The sequence below is a fragment of the Mchenga conophoros genome, linkage group LG10 (assembly GCF_057382185.1).
Source record: "Mchenga conophoros isolate Kocher_MC1m ecotype Shallow Benthic linkage group LG10, M_conophoros_male_GT1.1, whole genome shotgun sequence".
In the NCBI taxonomy this organism is placed as follows: domain Eukaryota; kingdom Metazoa; phylum Chordata; class Actinopteri; order Cichliformes; family Cichlidae; genus Mchenga; species Mchenga conophoros.
The window spans coordinates 21421738-21448706 of record NC_140535.1 but is presented as its reverse complement, the minus strand read 5'-3'; the positions used below and the strand labels follow the sequence as shown (position 1 = coordinate 21448706).

At 40.0% G+C, this 26969-nt stretch overlaps 2 protein-coding genes across 6 annotated transcripts; one reads left to right on the top strand and one right to left on the bottom strand.

The window, feature by feature from the left end:
- Nucleotides 1-1295: 1295 nt before the first annotated feature.
- Nucleotides 1296-9706, bottom strand: sdf2 (stromal cell-derived factor 2). 2 transcript variants are annotated; one of them, XM_085289287.1, is made up of 3 exons: nucleotides 9612-9706; nucleotides 5755-5951; nucleotides 1296-2731 (listed from the first exon to the last, which is right to left on the bottom strand). In XM_085289287.1, the coding sequence occupies exons 1-3, from the start codon at nucleotides 9628-9630 to the stop codon at nucleotides 2432-2434; spliced, it is 516 nt and encodes a 171-aa protein (XP_085145413.1). In that variant the 5' UTR covers nucleotides 9631-9706; the 3' UTR covers nucleotides 1296-2431. The 2 variants fall into 2 exon arrangements, with proteins under 2 accessions (XP_085145413.1, XP_085145412.1); XM_085289286.1 differs by lacking the exon at nucleotides 9612-9706 and adding an exon at nucleotides 7580-7843.
- supt6h (SPT6 homolog, histone chaperone and transcription elongation factor) lies at nucleotides 9607-26672 on the top strand. 4 transcript variants are annotated; one of them, XM_085289279.1, is made up of 37 exons: nucleotides 9607-9742; nucleotides 11090-11200; nucleotides 11283-11453; nucleotides 13402-13475; nucleotides 13587-13764; nucleotides 13864-13945; nucleotides 14155-14410; nucleotides 14501-14602; nucleotides 15263-15376; nucleotides 15482-15571; nucleotides 15710-15852; nucleotides 15956-16101; nucleotides 16191-16298; nucleotides 16385-16665; nucleotides 16759-16913; nucleotides 17705-17900; nucleotides 18101-18240; nucleotides 18359-18476; nucleotides 18571-18647; nucleotides 18756-18891; nucleotides 19038-19175; nucleotides 20097-20264; nucleotides 20352-20479; nucleotides 20620-20827; nucleotides 21087-21234; nucleotides 21402-21544; nucleotides 21650-21790; nucleotides 21964-22159; nucleotides 22288-22433; nucleotides 22625-22717; nucleotides 22788-22901; nucleotides 23025-23149; nucleotides 23317-23429; nucleotides 23524-23601; nucleotides 23701-23876; nucleotides 24371-24630; nucleotides 24917-26672. In XM_085289279.1, exons 2-37 carry the CDS (start codon nucleotides 11101-11103, stop codon nucleotides 25107-25109), a joined length of 5235 nt encoding a protein of 1744 aa, XP_085145405.1. In that variant the 5' UTR covers nucleotides 9607-9742; nucleotides 11090-11100; the 3' UTR covers nucleotides 25110-26672. The 4 variants fall into 4 exon arrangements, with proteins under 4 accessions (XP_085145405.1, XP_085145404.1, XP_085145403.1 ...); XM_085289278.1 differs by having other exon boundaries at nucleotides 11280-11453; XM_085289277.1 differs by having other exon boundaries at nucleotides 9664-9746.
- The last annotated feature ends 297 nt before the right edge of the window (nucleotides 26673-26969 follow it).

Sequence of the window (26969 nt, the reverse complement as noted above, 5' to 3'; positions counted from 1 at the left end):
AAAATTTAAAAAAAAGTTATATCCATATATGTTTATGCAATAAAATTTTGTTTTGATAGAAAAACTATAGTAACTGTGGTTTATTTTGAAAGATGTGCAAGAGAGTTTGAAACAACTTACAAGAATTAAAGCAGCACAGAACGGTCAAACTTAACATCAGTTCAAGTGTGAGAACTTCTGTAACAGCAGAAGTTTGGGGCCAGTCAGGAAGATTCCTGTGTTTGTGAACACAATGCCAAGAAGGAAAGGTGTTGGCAGTGATCTTGAAGAAGCAATTGTTTCTGCCTGTCAATCTGGGAAGGGTTACCTATAAGGGCAATTCCAAACAATTTGAAGTCCATCATACGACAGTGAGAAAGATTACTGAAGTGGAAAACAATTGGAAAACATTCACGACAACTGCCAATTTTCCAAGACGTGGGTGCCCCAGCAAATTCCCTCCAAGGTCACACCGTGCAACACTCAGAGAAATAAAACAGAGGAGCTATATTTCAGCCTTCACAGGCTTCAGCCTGCACGTTAAATGTTCAAGATGTTTGTGTGTATTTTTATTATGTTCAGACACATAAAACCTTAGAACTGAAAGTGAGTGTACTTTTTTTATACATATAATTTTTGGCTCAAAGTAAGTTTGTAAGCAGCAGTGCTTTCACTTAGTGTTTATAATTTAAAGCTCAGGTTGTTGCTTTGTCACTTGCTATCATCGTTGCAGTGTCATTTCTAAATATCAGGCTTAAAAATAGAATGACAGCATGGTTGGCTCTGAGCTCCTCTCATTCCCCCAGCAACATCCCAGAGTGAAAGCCCAGTATGACATCACCTTCATACAAATGCTCTGAGGCCATTAATCTTAGTGGGTGTTACAGACAAACTGCTTCTTAAAACTCGATTTGGCGTGATGCAGTCTGTAATGTCTAGAGGGGAACTAACACGTTTGTCAGCTCGTGTCAGACGGAGGATTCCAGTGGAGCAATGCTGGCATCAACGCTAACACTAAATCATGATAATTAGGGGGCATAGGTCAAACTCTAGTGAGAACAGCCTCATAGCAGATGCACCTGAACTCCATTAACCGCCAAATAATGAACCAAAGATGCCATTAGGTGGACAAACAAGGCATTATGCTTAGTGTAATGGTCCAGATAGATATTAACAGCCCGGGTTAGCTGCAAATCCTTCACTCTGTTATCATTGTGGGTGAAATTAACGGGTTGGACTTCATAAGTTAATTCCAGTTTGCTTTAAGGTATAATGTAAGAAATGGAACAAAGAAGTCACACTGACAATGATTTGCATTAAAAAAAACTCTTTAATATGAGGTATTCACTGCAGATTCATTTTTCCTTTGAACCTCTGGAGCACATATAAATGCACAGGCAGCATGAATGTCAAACATTACTTTCCCTCTACACTTCTGAGCAAACAAAGATAATAAACAGCATTCAGTGCATTAAAGGGGACCTATTTTCTCCAAACTTTCTGTCATTCACATATGATGGTGGGTTCTGCTCATATTAAATGTGGTCAAAATTACAGTCTATTTAACAGATTTTTTCCTTTACATGTTTATACAGACATTCAGTCCAGACAATAAGCACAGATCCCTGCCCACTTGTTGTGCAGACCTACTGTTTGTAAGAGGTAGCCAATCAGAAGAAAGCTGGCTCGAAGGGAGGGGTAAGGGAGATACTGTCTGAGAAGTGAGGGTCTGCACCAAGGAAGAGGACAGAATAAATAAAGATAAAGATTATATTGGACTTTAAATTCTGAAAAATATGGAGTATAGGTCCCCGTTAACATTAACAAATATCCACAGAAAAAACTGTTTATTTTCTTATGCGTTATCAGTGTGGGGTAAATCATATGCAACACTGACTTAAAGGGGGGGAATCATTTTCTGTATTAATACTGCTTCGCTGTCACTTGTGTAAAACATGGTATAAGATACCATAAAATACAATAAAGACTCCACTATGTAAACAATTACAATGTTTTTAGCATAAAGGCACAACTGTAACAATGTCTTTTTAGATCAACTAAACACAGGACGACTTTTATTTATTTTTTTATGTGGAAAACCTGCAGTGTCTTCTGTGTTATAGTTTAACAATAAATTAAAGCTAACAGGACAACTTCTTGTTTGACATACTTGTTACAAAATGCAAAAGAAAAAAAACATTAGTGTTGGCATACAATAAAACAGTACGTTCAATACTCAATGTCTTCTTGTACCTTTTAAGTCAAATTATAGTGCCATTCACAGATTAAGTCTAAGTGTAGCTGCTTAGCTGCTGGATCTATGAGTTTCTTGCATTGTTTCCAAAGTATGTTCTGGTGAAGGAAAGGGACTGCTGGAACAGATATAATTAGAGACAGAAATAGGTAGAGAGGAAAATAGAAAAAGACAGAAGCAGAGAAAGAAAAGTGAAGTTTAGAACTCTGTGTGTGGGTGACTGTAGTCTCGACTGCCTCCTGGGCTCTCACTGGGCTTCATGAAGATACCCTCCATGGCTTTCCACAGACTGTGCTGGCTGGGGCTTGACATAGCATGAACTTCTGTCTGACCGTGGATCGGTCGTCCATACTGCTCCCCCGTCACAGACAGCAGTGCATCAGTGGCCCTGTGACGGAAGCGGATGGCCTCCTCCCGCTCCCATACGGATCCCCCGCACTGAACCGTCCACTCATCGAGGTGGTCTCCTTCTCCGTTTTCGCCAAATGCGCTCACCTCCTGTGAAAAATGAGAGAGAGATCAGAGGACTAGTGAAAACAGAATAAAGAAGAAGATGAGGTGCTTTCTTTTGTGGAAGCTCTTTGAAACCCTACAATGTTTAGACATTTTTAAACAAAATAACCTCCTGATGTTTTTATGCATGCACGGCAGACTAAACTTTACTAGACATTACTGAGCTGTGTGTGGGAATGAAAATATCTAGATCAGTCAGATTAGACAACAATCTTTTACCTGGCAGCCCCCTAATCTATGTAATATTAGACTGAGCCCATAGAACTGTCTTCAAAATTGACAGCCAGCATTAGATCATTATGCATCCTGTAAACTCTGAAGGTGCCACCTCTCACCTAAACCAAACAAAATTATTAAATCACAATTCTGTAAAATTCCTTAACCTGCAGGATACATCCACCCTATATGACCCCACCCCTTTGACCCAATAGGCTCATTTCCCTCCAAATCCAAATGAAAACAAAGGGGGTTAATCACACACTGACTCTGATAAATGGTTTAGAAGATACATGCATGGATGCTTGAATGTGCACATCACATCCTATTCAGAAGCTTAACCAGCTTCGGTCTGTTTTTTCAGGGGTATTTACTGGAGTGAGAACAAATCTGTTGTAGATGCAATCGCCTGTCCATATCTGACCAATGTCCTGCTCTTTACTGCATCTAAAGCCTCGGTCACACAGACCTAGAAGTCAGTTGGGGAGTACCCTGGCAAACCAAAATCCTTGCAACCTCCAGCAAACACTAGACCAACTGAAATTAAAAAAATTTATTCGTTTGTGGTTAGCGTCGGGGAATACAGCTTTTTTCCTAGCAACTTGTGGTTGTCAGGGGTTTCCAAGTGGTTTCTAGACCTGTGTGACTGTGGCTGCCCCTGTGTGAATGGGGCTGCCCCTGGGACTTGTGCAGTGTGGGATACTGTCTGAATCTAATTTACATGTTTGGATTTTATATATGAAAAATCCAGATGTGCAAATCACTCATCTTTTGACATGACTGAGGCAAATCTGCCCAGACTTAAACAGGGTACCCTGATGGCACGAGGCATTGCTGGTTGTGGTTGCCAGGGGTCACCAAACAGTTTCTAGGCCTGAGAAAGAAAGTGATGGTTTCCTTTTCTTTTATAATTTTTAGATTTTTCAAAAATCCTTATTCTGTCCTTTGCAGTTTCCCAGCTGCGTAAATATAGCTGTTGACTGTGTTAAACAACCTTCACAGATTTTAATATTTATCAGTTAATAGATCACAACGCCATGTATACCATTTTTTTTTTATCTGGTGTCTTATCTCGTCACCAAAGGTTCGGTGAAATACATCCCAGTCCACTGAATGGTGTACTAGTACCGCTCATACCAAATTACTGGGCTTCATGAGTGGATGAGAGCTCCTGACAATATAAAGTGTATATTATGCAGTCATAGTTGTCTATGTAAATGAAATTATTTACTATTGTGCTAATTTCACATTGATATACAGTTGTACTAAAAGCTTAAAAATTATTATAGGAATGTTTATTATTGGCTATTGACCGGATAAACTAATCTTTCAATCAGAATCGATCTGGATGAATCAGTCTTGTAACTCACAAAGCAAGCTTTTCCACTAATTTTTCGATCACTCAAAATGATCTAACACACCCAGATATTTATTGGCCAAAAACACGTGATACGATCAGCCATGCCAGATCCTTCTGAGTCCCCATACAAATGGAAATTATAGGTGTGGAAACTGTTCCCAGTGCCATACTAGTAAAACCACATAGTTTTTTTCATCCACCTACCGGTAAATATTGTCAGACTATAAGTGTGATTACAAATTTATGAAAGTGGCAAATGCGATTTGCCACTTTCATAAGTATTATGCGATAGCAGCCCATTTTAATAATATGTAACATGATATAGCATCTTTTGACAATTTTGTGGCATTGAGCATTGCCACCACCCCCTGGGGATTTATTATTGAAGAGAAAAGAATTTGCAGAACTTGTACTCAATGTAGTTTCTTCATAATTTTTTTTAAAATTAGATTTGTTTTGAGATGTGATTTGTTAATATTGGGATGTTGGTATTTTTTTAAAAATATACATCACTGATTTGTCCAAAGTATGAATATTTGTTGTAAACTGGTTTTATAATTGAGGTAATTTATGAATTTAAGTGACAATTTCAGAACAGGAGACATGGATGGTCCAGTTTTCGGATCAGGTGGTGATGTTAAATGTTATTTGGCTTTTTGAAGATTGTGTTGAAGTTTCGAGTGGACTCATTCATTACCTGATTGATAGTATGCAGTGTGAGATGTCTAGCCAGGAAACTGTTTTTTTTTGTACATGACGAAGGTCACACAGACTGAAATGTTGTAAGTCAATAAAAAATGATGATAAGCTGGACAGTGTGTGGAGGTTATATATTGTTACACCCAATTATTACAATTTCAGCATTTCTTTATCATGTAGAAAAAATATGATGTACAGTTGTAATTGCACTTCTTTTTATTATATTTTAATATCTCAGACATTAAATGTAAAGAAATATAAACTAAAATTTCTGTTTTCCTAAGGTACGCGTCTTCCAACCCTCTGACACTTTGGTCAGACAGTGTTCTCACACTTTCTCAGGATTTGGGAGTTTTACGCTGACCCGAGGCTGTTTTCCCAGAGAGTTTGTTAAGTATAAAAGCTGCTGTCAACTCAGGTTCACTGCAAAAATGTTGGTTTAGTTTTGAATAAAAGTGAAAGGCAGGCACCCTTTTTTTGTGTGTCTGTGTGTGTGTGTTTACACAAGACTACACATTAATAAATGTTACAGCTGTTTATCGCTTCAGTGTTTTTCCTAATCTTCCTAATTCCTAAATTTATTATCAGCTTTTTTGATTAAGAAGAAAAAAAAATAAAGTCCATCTTCTACACACTGACATCCTTCCCCAATTTTTGCAAAGAGAAACCTGGTAAATCCCACACATAGCCCCAAAGCTCTCAGCTTTTCCCTTGTACTTCTCCCACCACCCACCTGGTTAGATGACAGCGGGGAGGCGAAGTAGTGGCTATGCAGGTTACGTCCTGTGTTGACATGAGTGAGGCGAATCGTCTGCCCACACTTAACTGGGGTACCTCTGTGGCACAAGGCATCACTGGTCCCGCGAACACTCCAATAGCTGTTGCTGTCTTCCACTGCAGAAACCCCTGTTACAGACTGCTGTCCACTACCTGCCTCAGAGACACAGTCAGCAGAGGATTGTTAAAGATATTAGAGACAGTTCAAATAAAAAAATAAAATTTCATCTAGAATAGAAGATTGTTATTTAAAACCAGTCCTCTGCATAACTTATGAACTTTGTGTATGTGATGAAGGTTAGGTTTGCTTTATTGGTCGGTTTTTGGCAAACAACAATTCCATATGCTGGTGTGCAACTACAAGTCAGTGCGGTGAAACAATGTTATACCTAGAGTTTTCTGAGTATACAGTAACATTTCTTGTTATTTCCTTTTGTGACGCATTATTGCATACACCAGTGCCAAATGCTGATATTAGGATTAAAACATGCAGGTACTCTAATAGGAAACAGTAGAGGTGGAGGTATTCACTGGAGACAAAAGGAATGAAACGTCACGAATATCAGGGGTGATTTGTGACAGAAGGTGTGAGAAGGAAAGGTTTACAAGATGGCAGTGAGACCTGGTGTGATGTATGGTTTGAAGACAGTAACACTGACAAAAACACAGGGTGCTGAGCTAGAGGTGGCAGAGTAGAAGATGCTTTGATTTTTGTTGGGAGTGACCAGAATGGACAGGATTAGAAATTTATATATTAGAGGGAGACGTGAGGTCATGCAGTTTAGAGACAAAGTTAGAGAGACAAGGCTGAGGACATGCAGAGTTTCTTACAGAGGAAAAAAGAGTGACATGGTGGCAGATGATCTGCTGTGACGACCCCTACCCAGAGCTCATGGCTGCTGGTGAGGGTAGGGGTGAAGATTCACTGGTAAATCAACAGGTTCGCTTTTACACTCAGCTCTCACTTCATTACAATGGACTGGTACCATGGGCGCCAATCTCCAGCAATCTCCCCCCATCACTCATAAACAAGACCCCAAGATACTTGAACATCTCCACTTCCTGACCAGGAGTGTGCCTTCCAACCTTTACCAGCTGAGGATCAAGGCCTCAGACTCAGAGGCGCTGATTCTCATTGCAAGGGCACCAGCTTATTGATTATTGTTGTATCATGATACCATCCATCTTCTTGGAAACATATCATGATAGTATTTTACTGTGTACAGGTGTCATTTGCATCTGTACTCAGAGTTTATGGGGTTGTTATAACTGATACCTCTAAACCTCTATCGCTGACTAGTACTTGCACATATTTAACACCACCCTGGGTTCTTGCTCTGTCAGCTAGTACAGATGGAAAGAACCAGTGTAAACACAGTTTATGCTGCTGACTTAGAGGGGCTGCATTTTGTGTTGGAGATGTGATTTCACCTTCGCTTCTTCTGTCTGTCAATAAAAGACCACAAAGAAACAGAAACAGTCGTAACTGTGTTCTAACTGTGGTTGTGCACATAAACGTTTTTATTTGTCTCACCAGCAAACCTTAGAAACTGAGCTGACCTCCTAAAACGTGTCACATTTAACTGCAAACATGATGGAGTTAAGTTGAACATTATGACAAACTCACACTGACACAGTTAATGGATGAAAATTAAAAAGTCAGAATTGTATTTTTATCCAACAATGCAAACTTAGTTACGAAGGAAAATAACTGTAGTTATTGTTAGCTGAAAAACACGAGTGTTTATGAATGAAAAGATTAGTTTTGACAGCAAACTTACCGGACCCGTAGCGTACGTCGTGCGAGTGTAGTCTCACGTTGTGCTTTAAATTCAACAGTTTAATGACTGATCCGCAGGTCACAAAGCTCAGTTCCGTGCCAAGGGAGAGTCCAAACACACAGGAAAACAACAACAAAATGGCCTGTACAAAGCGTGGCATACTTTCACAGTTTAATTTACCCATTCCTTCTTTGTTTAAAAGCCAAGCACATCCAGCCGTTGATCCTTCTCAGAGATTTGCCTTATTTTTCGCTACGTCATTAAAAACGTACAGTAAGCCAGTGTTGAGCTCAGGAGACAGCGCCTCTAGCGGCTCGGAACGGCATCTGCGCGGTCTTATTTGGTTTTGGGGTTATTTAAGCGTACTGTTTGGCATCTTAAATGATATTTATACTAGAAAAAATACCTTAACGATAGTAAAGGTTGTCATATGGCATGGTGTTATTTTAGTTGTTTATGTGTGTATAGAATCGAGGTAAACCGCAGGGTAGTGATGGGCAGATGAAGCTTCATGAGCGCAAAGCTTCTTGAAGCTTCATTTGCTCTAGTAGGACATCTACTGGACGTAAAAATATTAGAAGAGTGTGGCCTTTTGCACACAGCCTGTAAATGTCAACAACAAAAGGAGTGTGTAAAACATGTATATTGTAGTGATGGCAGTATACTGTGTATATTTATACTGGCAGTATGGAAAATGATTATTTGGAAATGCTTAAAATGGAAATGATCATTTACTGTGAGGTGAGGTGTGGTTGGGGGTGTGGACAGTAGTTGTGCTTTTGTAACGTTGAGGTATGGACAGCTACACACTGAGGCTTTGAGCCTCAGTCCTGCCTGTTCACATTTTATTCTGTAAAAACAACATTTTCACTGCTTTTATGACCTTTTTACTGGGGAGAACATAGCTAGGATTTAATGATTTAACAAGTCTTTTAAATCCTTTGTCCTCCACAATGCTAAATGGCTGGGAGTCCTCAATCACCATGCTAACCAGGTCTTCATCTATTTGAGATTGTTCTCCTGAGGAAAGACAATAAAGACAAAGCACAAATATAAATATCACACACGTAACTTATAACAGCTGTATAATATTGTTATATTATTTAGTAACATTACTGCATGCTATATTATCATGGCATTTGATGGCTCACCTGGTCTTGCTCCACAATCGGTGTTCCCCTTATTCTCATGCAAAGCTCTGTAGTGCCTAAGCATGGATGAGGTGTTGTTGTTATATCCCAGCTCCCTGGCACATAGCAAACACTTCACCTTGTACAAAAGTAAAGCCGCTTAACATAAATTGTATTGCACCATCAGTATTATGAAAATACATCTTATGTAGAAATTTACATACCTTGTTGGGAGAAATAAAATCAAAATGTTCCCACACAAGGGAGGACATCCTCCTCTTCTTAGCTGGCTCCATTCTCTCCTGACTTTCTCTCCTCACTCTCATAAACCTCCAAACTGTCTCCAAACTCTCACTAACCGCAACTCTCCATCAAACACCCACATTTTTGAATGAAGTCTGAGGGGTTTATATCTGTCATAGCTCGCGGCAAAGTTCGAACCACTTCATGAACCAGTCACGTGGTACAGCCGGGCAGCGAGGCTTCGGACGTCATCATTTTCAGCTCCTCCCATAAATGAAGCCCCGGCCAAAATCCTTTCCACGCCCACCCCCGTCACATCACTACCTTGCAACGGAATTTAAGACTAAACCAACACTAGCTTACTGGAAAAACGACTTAAACCTGTTGGTTAAATCTTTGACTTTAGTTAAAAAGAAAAAGGCTGCTTTTTTTGTTTCCTTTATGGAAGATTTTGATTTAGTGAGTTAATAATTTGTTAAATTATGTGACCCCATCTTTATATTTTATTTTCACTATGTATGAAAGTTGCTAATATGTAAGAAATGTCTATTCTCTGAATCTGTAATATATGGTGCATTTTGTTTGTATGTTTATATTACTAATAAAAAAAAATAAAAAAATAAAAACCTTGCAACGGAAGAGGTTGGAAGTTCACTTACCGCATCCCGGAATTGTCATCACGCCGCTCGTTCTCGGCCATTTTTACAAGTGCAAGCTTCGAAATATAACATACAATACAACTCAGTTGTTACCGTTAATATATTCGGAGTACGCTACCCCACTGATACGTGTAAGTAAGTTTCTTTTAGCGTGATTATATGCTATGTCTTCACTGCGATGTCTTCTTTTTCAAGTAGTTAGTACTAATGCTGATGGCTGTTGTTGTCTTCCCAGCTAATGCCAGGCTAACATATCGACATGCTAAAGCGTTAACTAGCCAACGTTAAACTGCGAAGTTGGTTTGGAGGCCTTGGTTAATTTATGTAATGGTGAATTTACTTTAGGTACAGTAGCCTTTTATTGCCAACACGTTTCAAAGCAACAACGTGCCACCGTTGTACTAGCAGCAACGTTCCTTTCTAGTTTATTAGCATTGCTAATTGTCGTTTAGCCTCGTTCGTTGCTAGCGAAGACGTTAGCTTTAGCTACCTTTATTAACAAAAAATGTTTATACAACAACCTTTTACTCCTTTAACTTGAAGATTTCACCCGGATAACTCACTCTACCGTTATATTTAAAGCAAGTATGCTGTTTGTACGGTAATCACGGCCAGTGTTTTGTATGTGTGTGTGTACGCATTGCGACATGACTAGGTGAAGTCATTGTTAAAGCCCGCTTGTTAAGTCTTTCTGGCATTATAACAGTGCTAGAGAATAAAATCATTCAAAGGGCTGACTAAAATATACCCTTTTGTTGCTGTTAACGTTAGGCGTTGTTTCTCAACATTACACACATATGTTTTATGAAGCTCTCAAAAGGCATCGTTTTCAGATGTAATCCTTCGCTTTATTGTGAAAGTCTGAAGCTAAACCCTCATTTCTTTATACTTTACATAGCTCAGCATGGTGTGTAGTATATTCATAAATAGTTGAGGGAAACTATCTACAGCAGATAAACAATATCTGGAAGACATGTCCTCAAGAAATAAGAAGAAAAATCATCAAACACCTGACACAGGATATGAGAAATGCATCAGGATGGATCAGGATGCCAAAGCATCATCAAAAATTGTCTCAGTAGAATGCAACACTTTTTTAGCAGAATACGAAGAAATGAGAAGGAAAGTAAAGAATCAAAATTCCTGCACAGCACTATTATACATTACTATCAAATTGTTATCATGTTAATCACAAAGTCATTAATAATCAGTAATAACCTGATAAATAATCTATATGTAATACAGGAGACATTATAACATCTTTGGTAATACATTGAGATATGTAAAAAAAAAGTAATAGTTTAAAGGGACATTAAGCAATCTTTATATTAAGGATTACATTTCTTATTCTAGCACAATGTTATCCAGTATAGTGTAAGATTTGTGTGTATTTGGCTTTTGTCAGGAGAATTTTGGGAGAACCCAATATTGCCTGATTGATGACATTTTTATTAATAGCATTTTAACCCCTTTCTCAGGAATAGCAGTCATGTCGGACTTTATTGAAAGTGAGGCAGAAGAGTCAGAGGAGGAGTTTGAGGAGAAGGACTTAAAACCTAAGAAGAACCAGAGATTTTTGGAAGAAGATGGTAAGATCTGATTTCTTTAAATTTGGGAATGTGTGTTGAAGTTGTATGGCATGTGGACCCCTCATCTGTCATTTCTCAGCAGATGAAGAGGAAGAAGACGATAACCCAGAAGACCAGGATGAGAAAGGGAATTTACGTGGCTTCATTGATGATGGAGACGAGGTAGAAGAGGAGGAAGAAGCAGAAAAAAGTGGAAGTGGCGGGGGGAGTGATTCAGAGGAGGAAGTGAGGCGTCGACATAAAAAAAAGCGCAGTAAGTTCACCTGGTGTTTTTAAAAAATTGTTAAACCTGTGTGATTAATTACATATATCTATTTAACCTGTCCAGTCAATAGAGTGAAAACACTCATGCCCCATTATTATGCCATATCACACCATATTAGTGAGTGGAAGATGATCTTGGTTACTTCAGTCTTGCAGCCATGTTGGTACCCTACTAAGCAGCAATTTTGAATCCTATAAGTAATGCATTGAAGGAGAACCATAAGGCCACAGTATACCCACCGCTTTGGTCACTCTGCACTCTGCTGAGAAGGTCATGACACAATCAAATCCATTTATCCATCTATGTTCGCCATTATAGCGCTGGTAGCAGCTGCAGTATTCTCCTGAATAATAGGTGGTGCCACTCAGGCAACACCTATTATTCAGGAGACCATGTAAAGGAGAATTAAAGGCAGTGCCTTTTTTTCCAGAAAATCTGTCTTTTTAAGCAGTTGCAACAACTCTCAGCTTCTGTACTGATACATCATTAAAAAATTGCAAACCTGACACGATCGGGTGTGACAATGTGTCCCCAACCCAGCAGCGGCAGCACTATGCATCAGGTTACAAAAATCGAGGGGTGCATGACCATTAGAAATGGTTACTTGCAACAGCAGGTGTGATGTCGTTTTTATCCTATGGTGTTGTTTGCCAGCCACCACATGGTATGTTTAGTGGAGTCTTAACGTTCAGGCCAGTGGTTTTTTAGCAGAATACGAAGAAATGAGAAGGAAAGTAAAGAATCAAAGGTTTAGTGACTTTGCCCACAACAGAGTTTTAAAGTTTGTTTTTCTTACCACAAATACACAAATTTACCCAATATTATGGCTTCATTAGCAGGTTAATCTAGAGTACCAACATCAGAACAAATGATATGCTGATTTGAGTTATAGGTGCAGTAAGGCCTCAAAAGTGAAAACATTTGACTATATCTTTTCTACGGTAATGAGTTGACACTCCTGCCCTATTATAAATGCTTTTTTGTATTTCTTTCTTTCTTTCTGAGACCAAATGTAGTCTGTATAAACACATTGCTTGATTAATTGTGATCATTTGGCTCGGTTCCTTGAGAAGTTGACATTAAATATGCCAATATATTAAAGGTTACTGCAAAAATTAAGTAGTAGAAAAATGTTAAATGAGGTTAGTAATTTTGGAAAAGCGGTACCTTTTACTTAGGTGGTTGAGCAAGGAGCACTGATAGATTTTAAGATATAACATTTTCAATTATGTTCTTAGCATAATATTAAATCTCTGAAATTCTGATGCCTGCTCTGGCAGAAAAGTACATTTTATTTACAAATATAGGATAAACAAAGTATATTCTGTCACATCTTAACTGAAAAATAGCCTCATATTGTCATTTTTACAGGTACCTCAGCCAGTAGTGTATTTCTAATATAATACAGATATAGTTAATGAGGCAATAGATTGAAATTTATGACTGTTTTCTTATACTGTAGTTGCAGTTTTCAGTGTTATGGCCTTTCTTTTTGCACAGTAGAATTTAAAGTCGGGGGAAAATATGTTTCTAAATAATGAGAGCTGACCTTAAACAGATTCCAGGCATCTGTTGGCCACATGTTGCATCTTTCACATTTAGCTCCATATGTTGTGGATCCAGATGCATCCCAGTGTTTACCGAGGCGGGTGATGTTTGATGCAATGCTAGTTCTCTGCTGGTGTGCTTTACAGTTAACATTCATGTTGTCCATTTTTAAAGAAAGTAAAGGTCTAACACAGATGAGTTATTTGCCGTTCTTATAGGAAGTGACAAAATGGGATTTTCAGTGACTCTGGTGTTAATGTGTCAAGTAAATCTTTATATCTACATTAAAAAAATATTTCCAGTCTTGTATTTAAACACTGGAATAGACATGCTTTGGCAGTGGTAGCTTGAAGTTGTTTCCTCTGTTTAAGACTTTTCACCTTTGCAGGCTACGATGACTACCTGGATGATGACGACCTTGACCTAATTGAGGAAAACTTGGGTGTCAAAGTAAAAAGGAGGGTAAGTTCCTGTCTACATTTTTATTTTTACCCTTACATCTAACAATTTCAAGTCACTTTTGTACACTTGAAAAAGTTGAATCCACCTGAACTGACTTGTCTTGAATCACAGAAGAAGAAATATGACCGTGTAAAAACACTGGATGATGATGAAGATGATGACGAGAAGGACTTGATCGCAGATGAGATATTTTATCCGGATGGTGAAGGGGAGCTGGAGGAAGGCGAGGCTGTTGATGAACCTATGCAACAGCCTGATGATGATGAAGAAGGAGAGGATGAAGAATCAGGTTGGAGTCTTAAAAAATAATGAGAAAGTAACACATTTTATTTGAGATGTTCTATTGGATTGGGCTGTGGGGTTGTAAGTTTGTGTTATACTTCCACAGATATCGATGACTTCATTGTGGATGATGATGGCCAGCCCATCACCAAAAAGAGGGGCAAGAAGTTCTCAGGATACACTGATGCGTGAGTGTTGGAGTTTATGCTGAAGATCTTTGGGTGATTTATTCCTTAATAAAAAAAAAATATATATATAATTCAGTGCAGGGTAATGCACTTTTCTATTATTTCCTTTGCATTCAGTTATTTTGTCTCAAGTGTCAATTAGTGTGAAATATTTAATCAAACTAAACACAAAATAAAAAGTCACAAGCTCTCTCTCTGTGTCTCCACAGTGCGCTCCAGGAAGCTCAGGAGATTTTCGGTGGCGACTTTGACTTTGCTGACTTTGATGCTGATGCATATGACCAGGGTGAGGAGGAGGAAGAGGATCAAGATGAAGAGGGCTGGGACCGACCCAAGAAGCAAACTAAGAGGAGGCTGGGGAGGAAAAGCATTTTTGAGATCTACGAGCCAAGTGAGCTCGAAAGTAGTCACATGACTGACCAGGACAATGAGATCCGCTCCACAGACATGCCTGAGCGGTTCCAGGTGTGTGTTTTGGGGTTAATTTATTGTAAACGTACTTATTCTCTGCGAACCTGAGGCTGCTTTCATGACTGTTCGTTTTTTGGCTTGTAGCTGCGAGCTATTCCTGTCAAACCTGCTGAGGATGATGAGCTGGAAGAGGAAGCAGAATGGATCTTCAGACATGGGTTTTCCACTCTTACAATCTCCATGCAGGTAGAGGCTTCATGCCCCATGGCATACATACAGTACTGTGCAAAAGTCTTGAGCCACTCCTCATTTCTTTAGATTTGTCTTGTGCAATAGTTCTCCAGGTTTCCTGAAGATCTTTCAAAGCCTTTCTTTGGGCATTGACTACTTTTTCACTCATTTTCAGTCCAGCCCTTGTACCTTAGCAGTTTCAGGAATGTTTTTTTTGTTTAAGCTAATTAACACTGAACTATGAATCATTCAAGCATAAAAAGGCTCGTAACTCAAGGAGTGAACCGGTATTCTACACACAATAGACAACTTGGCAAAGAGCCAATTTTAAATAGTATTTTCTAGCATTTTGTTACTAGAAGACTGTTGCACACACATAATATTTTCTCATTTCTCTTGCTGAATCTCACAATGTAACAGCCATAAAATAGTATCTTTGCACCAAGGTGATTTCCAAAGAGTTTATTGCTGAAAATCTGGCAAATTTTAGCATGCTGTGGCATTTGTTCCTTTTGTTCTGAAGGACAGAAGAACTGTCTATAGCAGATTAACAATGTTTGAAAGTCATGTCCTTAAGAGACGAGGAAAAAACAGCAGATATTTTATACAGGAACTCAGATGAGAGATGCATAATTTCCTGAAGCCTCACTGAAATATTTTTTATGCCTTTAACAGGAGAGCACAGATTACCTAGACAGGGGCACAACCACAAACTTCAGCAGAAAAGGTCCCAGCACAATTGCCAAGATCAAAGAGGCCCTTAACTTCATGAGGAATCAACAATTTGAGGTAGAGTGAGCTGCATATTCCTTTCAAGATACGAGCTTGTCAGTGTTATTTTAATATGAGTAAAATATGGGACACTGTAAAGAGTTCTTGTATCTTTTTCCCCAGGTTCCTTTTATAGCTTTCTACAGAAAAGAATATGTTGAACCAGAGCTCAACATCAATGACCTGTGGAAAGTGTGGCAGTGGGATGAGAAGGTATAATTGCGTTGTCAAATAAGAAATGGATACAGACTAATCCATCAGTAATCGTTTACATTGCTTCCAGTAGCTGCATTAAAAAAACAGCAAAGTTTTCTGGTTTCTATTTTAATATTTTCCTCTTCCACTCACCAGTGGACTCAGCTAAAGACCCGGAAGCAGAACCTGACCCGTCTGTTTCAGAAGATGCAATCTTATCAGTTTGAGCAGATCTCTGCTGACCCTGACAAACCTTTGGCCGATGGTATTCGTCCTCTGGACACTACTGACATGGAGAGGTATGACTTTATAGCACTACTGAGCCTACTGGTGAAACGTAGGCTAGAAAAGTAATCGTTTATTTAATTTCTCCTCTGAAATTCTGCTTTGTCCTTATTCAAGGCTGAAGGATGTACAGACTCTTGAAGAGCTGGGTGATGTCTACAATCACTTTTTGCTCTACTACGGACGAGACATCCCCAAGATGCAGAACGCTGCCAAAGCCAACAAGAAGAGGCTCAAGAAGATCAAAGAAGTGTCAGAGGATGGTAAGAAAAACGTGGTTCACTAAATAATGGATAGCTATATATTTAAAATAAATAAATAAATAAATAAATCACCATGGCTCTTTCTTTAGGAGATGAGGAGGAATTAGAGGTAGAAGAAGAAGAAGAGCAGAAAGGACCTGATCTCAAGTTGGCATCCCGTAGGGATATGTACAGCATCTGCCAGAGCGTGGGACTTGGTTAGTCTCCCTTTCTGCTTTGGAAAATGTAATCTCAGTGGTTAAGGAGGATTACTAACTCTTTTCTGCTTTCTTTCTCTCTGCAGATGGCTTGGCTAAAAAGTTTGGTTTAACTCCAGAGCAATTTGGAGAAAATCTGAGGGACAGTTACCAACGTCACGAGACAGAGCAGTTCCCTGCTGAGCCCGTAGAGCTGGCCAAAGATTACGTTTGCAGTCAGTTCTCTACTCCAGAGGCAGTGCTGGAGGGAACTAGGTATATGGTAGCCATGCAGATTGCTCGGGAACCTCTGGTCAGACATGTTCTCCGACAGACGTTTCAGGAGAGAGCCAAGGTTAACATCAAACCTACAAAAAAGGGCAAAAAGGTACACAGCTATTCATAAGAACTGGGTTTAAAAAAAAAAAAAAAGACATATAAACCATGCTCTTTCTAACCCTGCCTTTCTTTCTCCCTGTAGGAGGTAGACGAAGCTCACTTTGCCTACTCTTTCAAGTATCTTAAGAACAAGCCTGTAAAAGAACTGAATGGGGATCAGTTCTTGAAGATGTGCCTTGCAGAGGATGAGGGGCTACTTACCATTGATATCTGCATAGACCTTATAGGAGTTAAAGGGTAAATAGAGTGACATTTTTAGTGCATATTAATCAAAATCTTTAGAGTATTCTGGTGTGCTTAGCTGCAGAAGCTGAAACACATAGGAATGTGCTTTAAACGCAATTTTTTTTAAAAATATTTGTAGTTTAATGACAACTGTTTGGTGTAAAGTTCAACCACTAAGCACAAGGCAGAACCCCTATTAACATTAATCCCACTGGGAAAATTAAACATGTGTGCAGTATAGCGTGGTCAAAAGTCTCTGGCACCTTTGCATTTAAAATACTGTTTGTTTCTTAACTAATTTTATCAATGGTGTCAAATAGTTCTTTAAGAAAGAGTGACTGTATATGTGTTTTTTATTTTAGACTTGATGATTAAGCTAATCTTTTAAGCTAATCTTTTAAGCTCATTAATGTTTAGATTTATTTCACCATTTGAGGAGAATCATAAAAAAGCATCATCATAAAACATCCTGAGTTCTTATGAATCCTATCAGTTTTGTAATTAATGAACATTCCTTGGCCTTTGGACACCAAACACAGGCTCTGATGTGACTAACGGTTGTCCCATTTTTAGCGCCTGCATAGAAACCTTGCTTGGATGTCGCAATAAAAGAGTAGTAAAGTAGGATAAACCCGTTGAGTCTAATTTCTTGAGTTTCTGGCTTTAGCGTGTTCTTTTTTTTTTCTTTTTTTTTTCTCTCATCCTTGTCAGGAAAAAATTAGGCTTTTGAATTATTAATGGAAATATTAAGACACTCTGCCCTTTGTCCACGTTTTTTACATTTTTTCTGTGCTTCTCCACAGGTATGCAGGGGACCAGACGTACTTTGACGAGATCAAACAGTTCTACTACAGGGACGAGTTCAGTCACCAGGTGCAGGAGTGGAACAGGCAGCGAACTTTAGCCATAGAAAGAGCTCTCAATCAGTTCCTCTACCCTCAGATGGCCAAGGAGCTTAAGAGCAAACTGATTGCTGAGGCCAAAGAGAGCATTATCAGGGTAATTTTCTATCACATTGATGTGATCTGTTCTTCCATTTGTGCTATTATTCCCTATCAGTCTTGCACAGACAATCAAAAGCGCACAGTCTGAGAAGCTGGACTACGTTTGTGATGTCGTAGATATAAAATCTATTTGTGTTTTTAATCTGAAAACTAATTATGATTTATCCCCCCCCCCCCCCCAATTTATCATTGAAGTCCTGCTGTCGCCGACTGTATAACTGGCTGAAAGTGGCTCCGTACAGGCCAGATCAGCAGGTTGAGGAAGATGATGATCTGATGGATGAGAATCAGGGAAAAGGCATCAGAGTGCTTGGTGTAGCCTATGCGCCCAGCAGGTGTGTATATATCAGTAGCTTGAGTTGTTGGTGCGTTCAGCAAAGCACAGACATTTAAGTATAGCATATACGAAAAAAAGTAGTAAGATTTTCGTGTATATAAACTTTACTCTGGCAGAGATACTCCAGTATTCTGTGCTCTGATCAACGGGGAAGGAGAGGTGATGGATTTTCTTCGTCTACCCTACTTCATGAAGAGAAGGAACGCCTTCAGGGAGGATGAGAGAGAGAAGAAGGTAGAAGCAGAAAACACAGCTGTAGCACCTCTGTAATGGTTTTTTGTTGAAAACAAGTCACTTAAAAGTCTTTGTTTAAATTGTGTCTAATCAGGCCAGTGACATTGAAAATCTCAAGAGGTTTCTGTCAGGCAAGAAACCTCATGTAGTAGCTGTTGCTGGAGAAAACCGGTAAATCACCAGATTACCTCCTGTTTTTTCTAAATGTATGCTTGTACACATTTTTAACAGCATTCACAATGTAGAGCAGAAATGTTAAAAACATGAACGTGTTTACAGAGATGCCCAAATGATAATGGAGGACATCAAGAGAACTATCGGCGAGCTTGAGCAGGAGTCCTCTCTGCCTGCTGTAGGAGTGGAACTTGTTGACAATGAACTGGCCACGCTGTACATGAACAGCAAGAAGTCTGAGGTACATATTTGTTATGTCACCTACAATAGAATTACACAAAGATGTCTGTGGTTTAATTGTTTGTTAGTCAACCGGCAAGCGTGTTCAATTTCAACCCTGTGTTAGCTCTCATTATTTCTTGTGATCCTGTTGCTTTCTGTCTGCAGGCTGATTTTAGGGATTATCCTCCGTTGCTGCGACAGGCTGTTTCAATAGCCAGGAAGATCCAGGATCCGCTGGTGGAGTATGCTCAGGTCTGCAGCACTGATGAGGATATTCTCTGCCTCAAACTACACCCACTGCAGGTGAGTGAATGAAGACATTGATTTTTGATTGGCTAGTATATACAGGGTAAATCAAAAAGAATCATCCAAATTCAAAATGCTTTTACTGTAATGTTAGAAAGAGGGGATTTTTGAGTTTCACAGGGTTGCTGGTGAAATGCATAACAACAGCAGTTGCTGCTTTGACTCCAGACATGCTCGTAAAAGTCTGGGACTTTGAGTATTGCATGGATGTGTGTCTGGAGAGGGGCAGATTAACCTTGTGAACGTTGTCATTTTTGGATGCAAAACTTAAGCCATTTATTTTAATATGTACTTTCAAAGAGAGCTTTTTGAAATCAATTTTTTTTATATTCCCTGTATTTTTTGCTCAGTATTGTCTTAGCATTTTTAGGTATCACAAGGTGTTTTATACCAGCTGCTGCTTCACTACAAAGATACCATTACTCATTTTCTCTTGTGGGTAACATGAGATTTTTACTGCTATGTTTGTCTACTTTGTTTTCTTCTGTAGCATCATATACACCTGTTACTGCAATCAAAGCTTGTCCTGCAAAGTTAAACTGTAGAAACCTCTCAGTCAAGTTTTCAGCCTAGTCAAACGCATCATTTGTAGGAACAAATTATAATAAATTAGATTTATGTCAGTTTCATTATCAACTCTACACTCAACTCATATGCAAGCCTTTTCCATTGTAGTGAAATTGTTTTTACGGTGTCCCACTGTAATGTCAGTATTAGTAAAAAGAATTTTTAAACTTAGAAATGTACAGGGTAAGCAGGACAGACACTTCTCGATCTCTGTCTTGTAATCGTGTATTAGTCAATGTGAATTCATCAATCGTAGGCCAGCTTCAATCATAGCATGACTTGCTGTTTTTTTTCAGCAGCTACATACAGTGCATATGTAAAAAGTAGTTTGTCCTCTCTTGTCCGTCTTAGGAACATGTGGTGAAGGAGGATTTGCTCGATGCTCTTTACTGTGAGTTCATCAACCGTGTTAATGAGGTTGGAGTAGATGTGAACAGAGCCATCGCACACCCTCATACTCAGAGCCTTGTTCAGTATGTGTGTGGTTTGGGACCAAGGAAGGGTTCACATCTTCTCAAGGTATACATTTCTGCTGCTGATATGTAAAGCGTATGTGCAAGATATCATTGATAACATTATTAACCACTGTGATTTTATTTTGTGTAGATTCTGAAGCAGAACAATACTCGTTTGGAAAACAGAACACAGCTCGTCACAATGTGTCACATGGGACCCAAGGTTTTTATCAACTGTGCTGGTTTCATCAAAATTGACACGGCTTCGCTTGGGGACAGGTTGGAACTTCGTCTTGAAATTTTCAGACCATTTCGATATTTCTCAAAGGGCTGGATGTGCACATGTATGAGTCTATTATGCTTCTGTGAATTATTTTAAATCAGCCTCGGTTTTTCATTCTCTCAAACTCTCCTGGCAGTACGGACTCCTACATTGAGGTCCTGGATGGCTCTCGTGTCCACCCTGAGACATACGAGTGGGCTCGCAAGATGGCTGTAGACGCGCTCGAGTATGATGAGTCGGCAGAAGATGCCAATCCAGCCGGAGCTCTGGAGGAGATCTTGGAAAATCCCGAACGTCTCAAAGACCTGGACTTGGATGCATTTGCTGAAGAGCTTGAGAGACAGGTCAGTGTCTGTGTGTTGTACCTTTGACTAATTTAGTATCATACTTTATCCTGCCAAAGAAAAATACGCCTAAGAGGAACCAACACTCCAAAAAAAGAAAAAACAAGAAAAACAAGCATTTCTTTTTATTTGTCTTTCATGTGTCCATTTTACCTTTTTATTCAGAAAAGGGAGAGTTCTGTCTTCTACCACCATTGGATTCAGGAGTCAGGTTTAAAAATATTGTGACCAGTCATCCTACTGTGTTATGTGCCTGCAGGGTTACGGAAACAAAGGAATTACTCTGTATGACATCCGTGCCGAGCTGAGCTGTAGGTATAAAGACTTACGAGTTGCGTACAGAGTCCCTAACACTGAGGAGGTTTTCAACATGCTCACCAAGGAGACTCCAGAGACCTTTTATATCGGTAATATACACTACATTAAGATATGATGCCTCGAATTAAGCTCAGTTCATCAATAAGAATCTCATTCACTTGTTCAATGGAGTGATGCTGGTCAATTGTCTGCCATGGTAGAAATGTGTAATTCATAATTTAGCCTATGATTAAGGTTTTTCATATCTTTCTTTCAGGTAAGCTGATCACTAGTGTAGTAACTGGCATCGCTCACCGGCGCCCTCAGGGAGAGAGCTATGACCAGGCCATCCGTAATGATGCTACAGGCCTTTGGCAGTGCCCCTTCTGCCAGCAGGACAATTTCCCTGAACTGAGCGAGGTACCACACATCGAGTTTTCTTTATTTCTTTTTATGAGTGAACTTTGTGTTACAGATATGCCATGACGATCATGTTTATAATTTTGATTGTGTGTGGTGCTTCAGGTGTGGAACCACTTTGACAGTGGGTCATGTCCAGGTCAGGCCATTGGAGTACGGTCCAGATTAGATAATGGTGTTCAGGGTTTCATTCCCACCAAGTTTCTCAGTGACAAAGTGGTCAAACACCCTGAGGAGAGGGTCAAGGTGAGGCATTTTTTGTTGTGCCCCCTTTATTTGGTTGATCTCACCTGCAATTGTTTTCCTGTTTGTCCACTTACACTGCCCAGTCCTGATAGAGCTGTATTATTACTACTTTCTATTTTTCATCCTTCAGCCTTGGTTGGTGTGTTAACAGATTTTCCCTCCTTCTACTTTAGGTGGGCATGACAGTTCACTGTCGAATCATGAAAATCGACATTGAGAAATTCAGCGTTGACCTCACGTGTCGCACCTCTGATCTAATGGACAAGGCCAACGAATGGAAGCTCCCTAAGGACAGCTACTATGACTTTGACACAGAGTCTGAAGACCAAAAGCTGGAGGAGGAGTTCAAAAAGAAACAACAGCGAACACGTGAGTATATGAAGTAAACAAAACATATTTGGTTGTTGAAGTTGCAGACAGCACTGCATTTTTTTAAATCTTAGTAGTGTGGACTTTAACATAATTAATTCTTATACCATTTGTCTTTGGCTTTTTAGCATATATAAAGCGTGTGATTGCCCACCCCAACTTCCACAACATCAGTTTCAACCAGGCAGAGAAGATGATGGAGACCCTGGATCAGGGTGACTTAATTATTAGGCCCAGTAGCAAGGGAGAAAACCACCTCACAGTCACCTGGAAGGTAAGAAAACGAGCACTGCAGAAGGGTTAAAACTTTGGTTGATTGAAAATAACAAATGTAATAAAATGCTTCTTGCTTAAAATGCTGTGTCCAAGCATTTTAAGCAAGACCTGGCAGTAAGATGCGACAAAGACTTAAATGGTTTCTTTGGTACCAAATGCTCCACTCTGACTAAATATAATGTTTTATAGGTGGCTGATGGCATCTACCAGCATGTTGATGTGAGAGAAGAAGGCAAAGAGAATGCTTTCAGCTTAGGGCACACTCTGTGGATCAACAATGAGGTAAGCTGGTTTTGTTGTGGGGGGGGGGTTGTTGAAGTGTTGCTTACAGAGTTTTTTTGATTCACTGCAGGAGTTTGAAGATCTGGATGAAATTACTGCTCGGTACATTCAGCCAATGGCATCATTTGCCCGGGATATGCTGGGGCATAAGTACTTCCAGGAGTGCAACAGGGGAAGCAGGGAGGTATGTATATTGAGGTTTGTTTTTTTTTTGTGACATTGTTCTTATAATTGAGTTGTGAGCTGTTTGTTTGTTTTGTCTTGGCTTGCACATCTTATCTTGCTCATCTTGTTCTTTATCTGTCAGAAAATGGAAGAGTTGCTGATGCGGACAAAGAGGGAGAAGCCCACCTTCATCCCTTACTTTATTTCAGCATGCAAAGATCTACCAGGAAAATTCATCCTGGGCTACCAACCACGTGCAAAACCACGGTATGTGGAAATGTTTGTTTCCTACTTTCATGAAAGAAAATGTGAAGTCGGATGTATAAATGTGGTACAAATATACATTTCTTTATTTATTTGTTGAAAGGTTTCTGGTTGATTAACAGGAAGGTTGTCCTTCATGTGAAATGCTTTATTTTTTATCCTCTCCATAGGATTGAGTATGTGACTATTACCCCAGATGGATTCCGCTACCGTTCACAGATTTTTCCTACGGTGAATGGGCTTTTCCGGTGGTTTAAGGACCATTTTCAGGACCCTGTGCCAGGTATGAAAGTGCTATAACTATACATTATAAAATGTATCACAGCTCCTAAAATACATTATAGGTGATTGTTTAAACATTTTCTCCTTCATTCAAGGCATCACTCCCAGTAACAGCAGCCGAACAAGGACGCCTGCCTCCCTGAACGCTACCCCAGCCAATATTAACATTGCAGGTGAGCCCCGCAGTCTTCCCCCAATTTATTAATCTAGATTTTCAATTTAGGCTCTATTAATTTTACAGTTTTCTGCTGTATTCCCTCCTTTCTCACTAGACTTGACACGAGCTGTCAACGCCCTCCCACGCAACATGACATCTCAGATGTTCAATGCCATCGCCGCAGTCACGGGCCAGGGTCAGAACCCCAACACCACACCTGCACAGTGGGGCTCCAGCCAGTACGGCTACGGTGGCAGCACAGGAGGTGGAGGGAGTTCGTCTGCCTATCATGTGAGGACAGCTTTCTTGTTTTTAAAAGAGAAGAGGATGTTTTGGGGATTGTGATTACTCCCAACAGACTGTTGGGAGTTGTGTACGGTGTCCACTAGAGATAAATTGGGTTCTGTGGAAATGGTAAATACCAGCTTGCGATGGTGCAGTTTGGAAAACGGATCATTAGCTGATATGGTGACCTGTCCCGGACACTATTGGAAACCTGAATTACAAGATAAGATTGACCCTTTGTCTAATTATTAATAATTGAGTTCCTAAGGTTTTTGCCACATTAAATATTATCTATCAGACTATTTCTGATGATGGCCACAAGACCAAAACATTAGCATGTTTGTTGACATGATCAGAATGAATTGGTGACATTGTCTACCTTTGGGTCCCCATCACTGAAGGAAATTGGAACCCAAAAGTTTTTTGGCAGCATTAAAGCCGACTGAATGTGGTTTTACCTCGACTCATTTCACAATCGATGTGTACTTCATTTCCTGCAGGTGTTTGCCACACCTCAGCAACCTATGGCGACACCCATGATGACGCCCAGCTACTCGTATACCACACCGAGCCAGCAAGCTTTGGGCACACCGCAATACCCAGGCTCCACCCCTCAGTCTTCACATTCTCATGCCCACGCCCACCCACATGGAAGCCACATGTCACATCACGGCCATCACAGCAGTCACCACGGCCACTCATCGGGCACACCGTCATCTTCCACCTCATCCCGAGGACGGACGCCACAACAGCAGCCAAAGTAAGTACAAAATGGCAGTCCTTCAGTCTTAGTTATTTGTGCTAAGACTTCATCTGCAGTTCAGATTTTTCCCTCACCTCCAACTCTTAAAAGTGAAATGTCTGTTTTGAAGTTTGTCACTCTGCCAGGCAACAATTTATGTTCATGTTGCAGTTTTCTGCCACAAGGCGGTGCTAAACCTGTAGTAAGAATTATATTAAATCTAAACAGCCTCCCAATGTTCGGTTGGGTTTCCTTTCATATGCTGTCCAATAAAGCCATCTCCCTCTGTCCTCTGTTACTGCAGGCCAAGCAGCAGCAGCTCCACCGCAGTAGACTGGGGCAAGATGGCCGAGCAGTGGCTGAAGGAAAAGGAAGCAGAGGGCAGAAAGAAATCTCAGAGGATGACGCCACGACCGTCACCCAGCCCTATGATCGAGAGCACACCCATGTCAATCACTGGAGACGCCACACCCCTGCTGGATGAAATGGACCGATAGGGGACAAAGGGGGGCGTTGCTGTACCCCCCCACACACCCAACTTTGTCCCTTTGTACTGCTTCTTCATCCAGATAACCCATTACCCTTTCTCTCCCCAACATCCCATCAGCCCCATCTTCACCTTGACTCTTCATGTTTTCCCCTTCACCTCATGATATTGTAGCAGCAGTTTTCACTCTGGTGTCACCCAGCCCATATCTCGTCTTCCCGTCGACCCATCAAATGTTTCATAACCTCACCTCCAGCCACCTCATGCTATGGCTGCATAGTATTTTGTACAGTCAGAATAACACTGTATACATCATTCAAAATGTCAGTAGAATGACATAAATAAAGGAGAAAAAAAACACTTGAAGTATGTGGAAGCAGTTACGTATAGGATATGGACCTACACTGACATTGCCATTGGTTTTAGTTTGATCGAGGAAATAGGTCTGACAGATGGGGAACAACAACCCGGTCATGTTTGGCGGAGTTTTATGAGCAGTTGCCAAAAGAGCTCTTTGCCAAGCCAATGAGGAAATTGAATATTTGTATGAATGCGTCAGAACGAATAAAGACTTTTTTTTTTTTCTTGTTTGAATCTTAAGACTTCAATCTTCACATCTGTCAAAGCAAACACACATGTTACTGAGCAGACACACCTGGTGACAGGATTTATAACGCCAGCCTCTGTCAGGCATGAGTTACAGATTGTCTCCACCACACGCTGTGATATGATCAGCTGACACCGTGTGATTGGCTCCTGTAGATAGCCTCTAATGTATTGCTGAAATGTAAGTGGCCTGTTCTGTGTGGTCATTAATGAAGTGCCACACTGAAAACAGGGTGTTTTTGATGACTTCTTGTGTTTCAATATGCAGAAGTTGTCTTCAGTTTAAAACTGTTGTTTTTAGTACCTGCTCTCTGACTGGCAGATTGTTGACGAAACTTTCATTAGTCTGTCAGATGTTGATTTTAAAGTTTACCCAGATCTGAATTTCGTGTATGTTAAATGTGTGCAGTTCAGTGAATACTGGTTTATGATGTTTGCCATCTTAAAAGATGTGATCGCCACGTGCTGCTGCTGTAATTCTGTCTGAGTCAGTATCTCTTTTCTCACTGATATCACAGCCTTCAAAATTTCCAATATTCCAGTGGATGAGCTAAAGTTTTTCTAACACTATCAACCGAATATACTATCAGACTGACTTCCCACTGCTTATATTCCTGAACTCTGTGTAATGTTCTGAACTGCATGACAGTTTATGGCCACCCTGGTTCTCTCCTGATTCATGGATTCAGTTTTACTCTTGCTGTTTGTGCCAGAGTACAAACAGGCAGCACTGGTATTCAGAGGTGTGTTTAATTTTGCTGTGTGCGAAGCAACATGGTCCCATAATATGCATAATCTTTTTAATTATGGTTTTGGAGTAAATGCTCTGGGTTTTACATTTCTTGCCAGGTGGAGATCTCACATGTGTCTCAGCGAGGCTGTGATTGGTTGTCGGCAGTAGCTGGTCTCCAGCACTGCTGATGGCTTTTTCTACCTGTGATCCCTTTAATAAAAGTGTTCATATGAAGCTTCGTGTCTTATTCTTGATGATATGATGGGCACGTTTGTCTGTTGTTTTTATTTCCTTACTGGCAGCTTACGTCCAACCTTGGAGTCAACAATAGGATAGAGAATGTAATTTTACCTTGGTTTATAGTTAGAGATGTGATGATAACAATTTAATTTAGCCTCTTTTATATTATTTACAACACTGTGGAGGTGTGGGAAAGATTTCAATACCTAAAGAATCTGTATAATATGAGTTAAAACAATATATCCAAGACACACCCACGTTCTTGCTGTCTGGCTTACTGACGAAATTCAG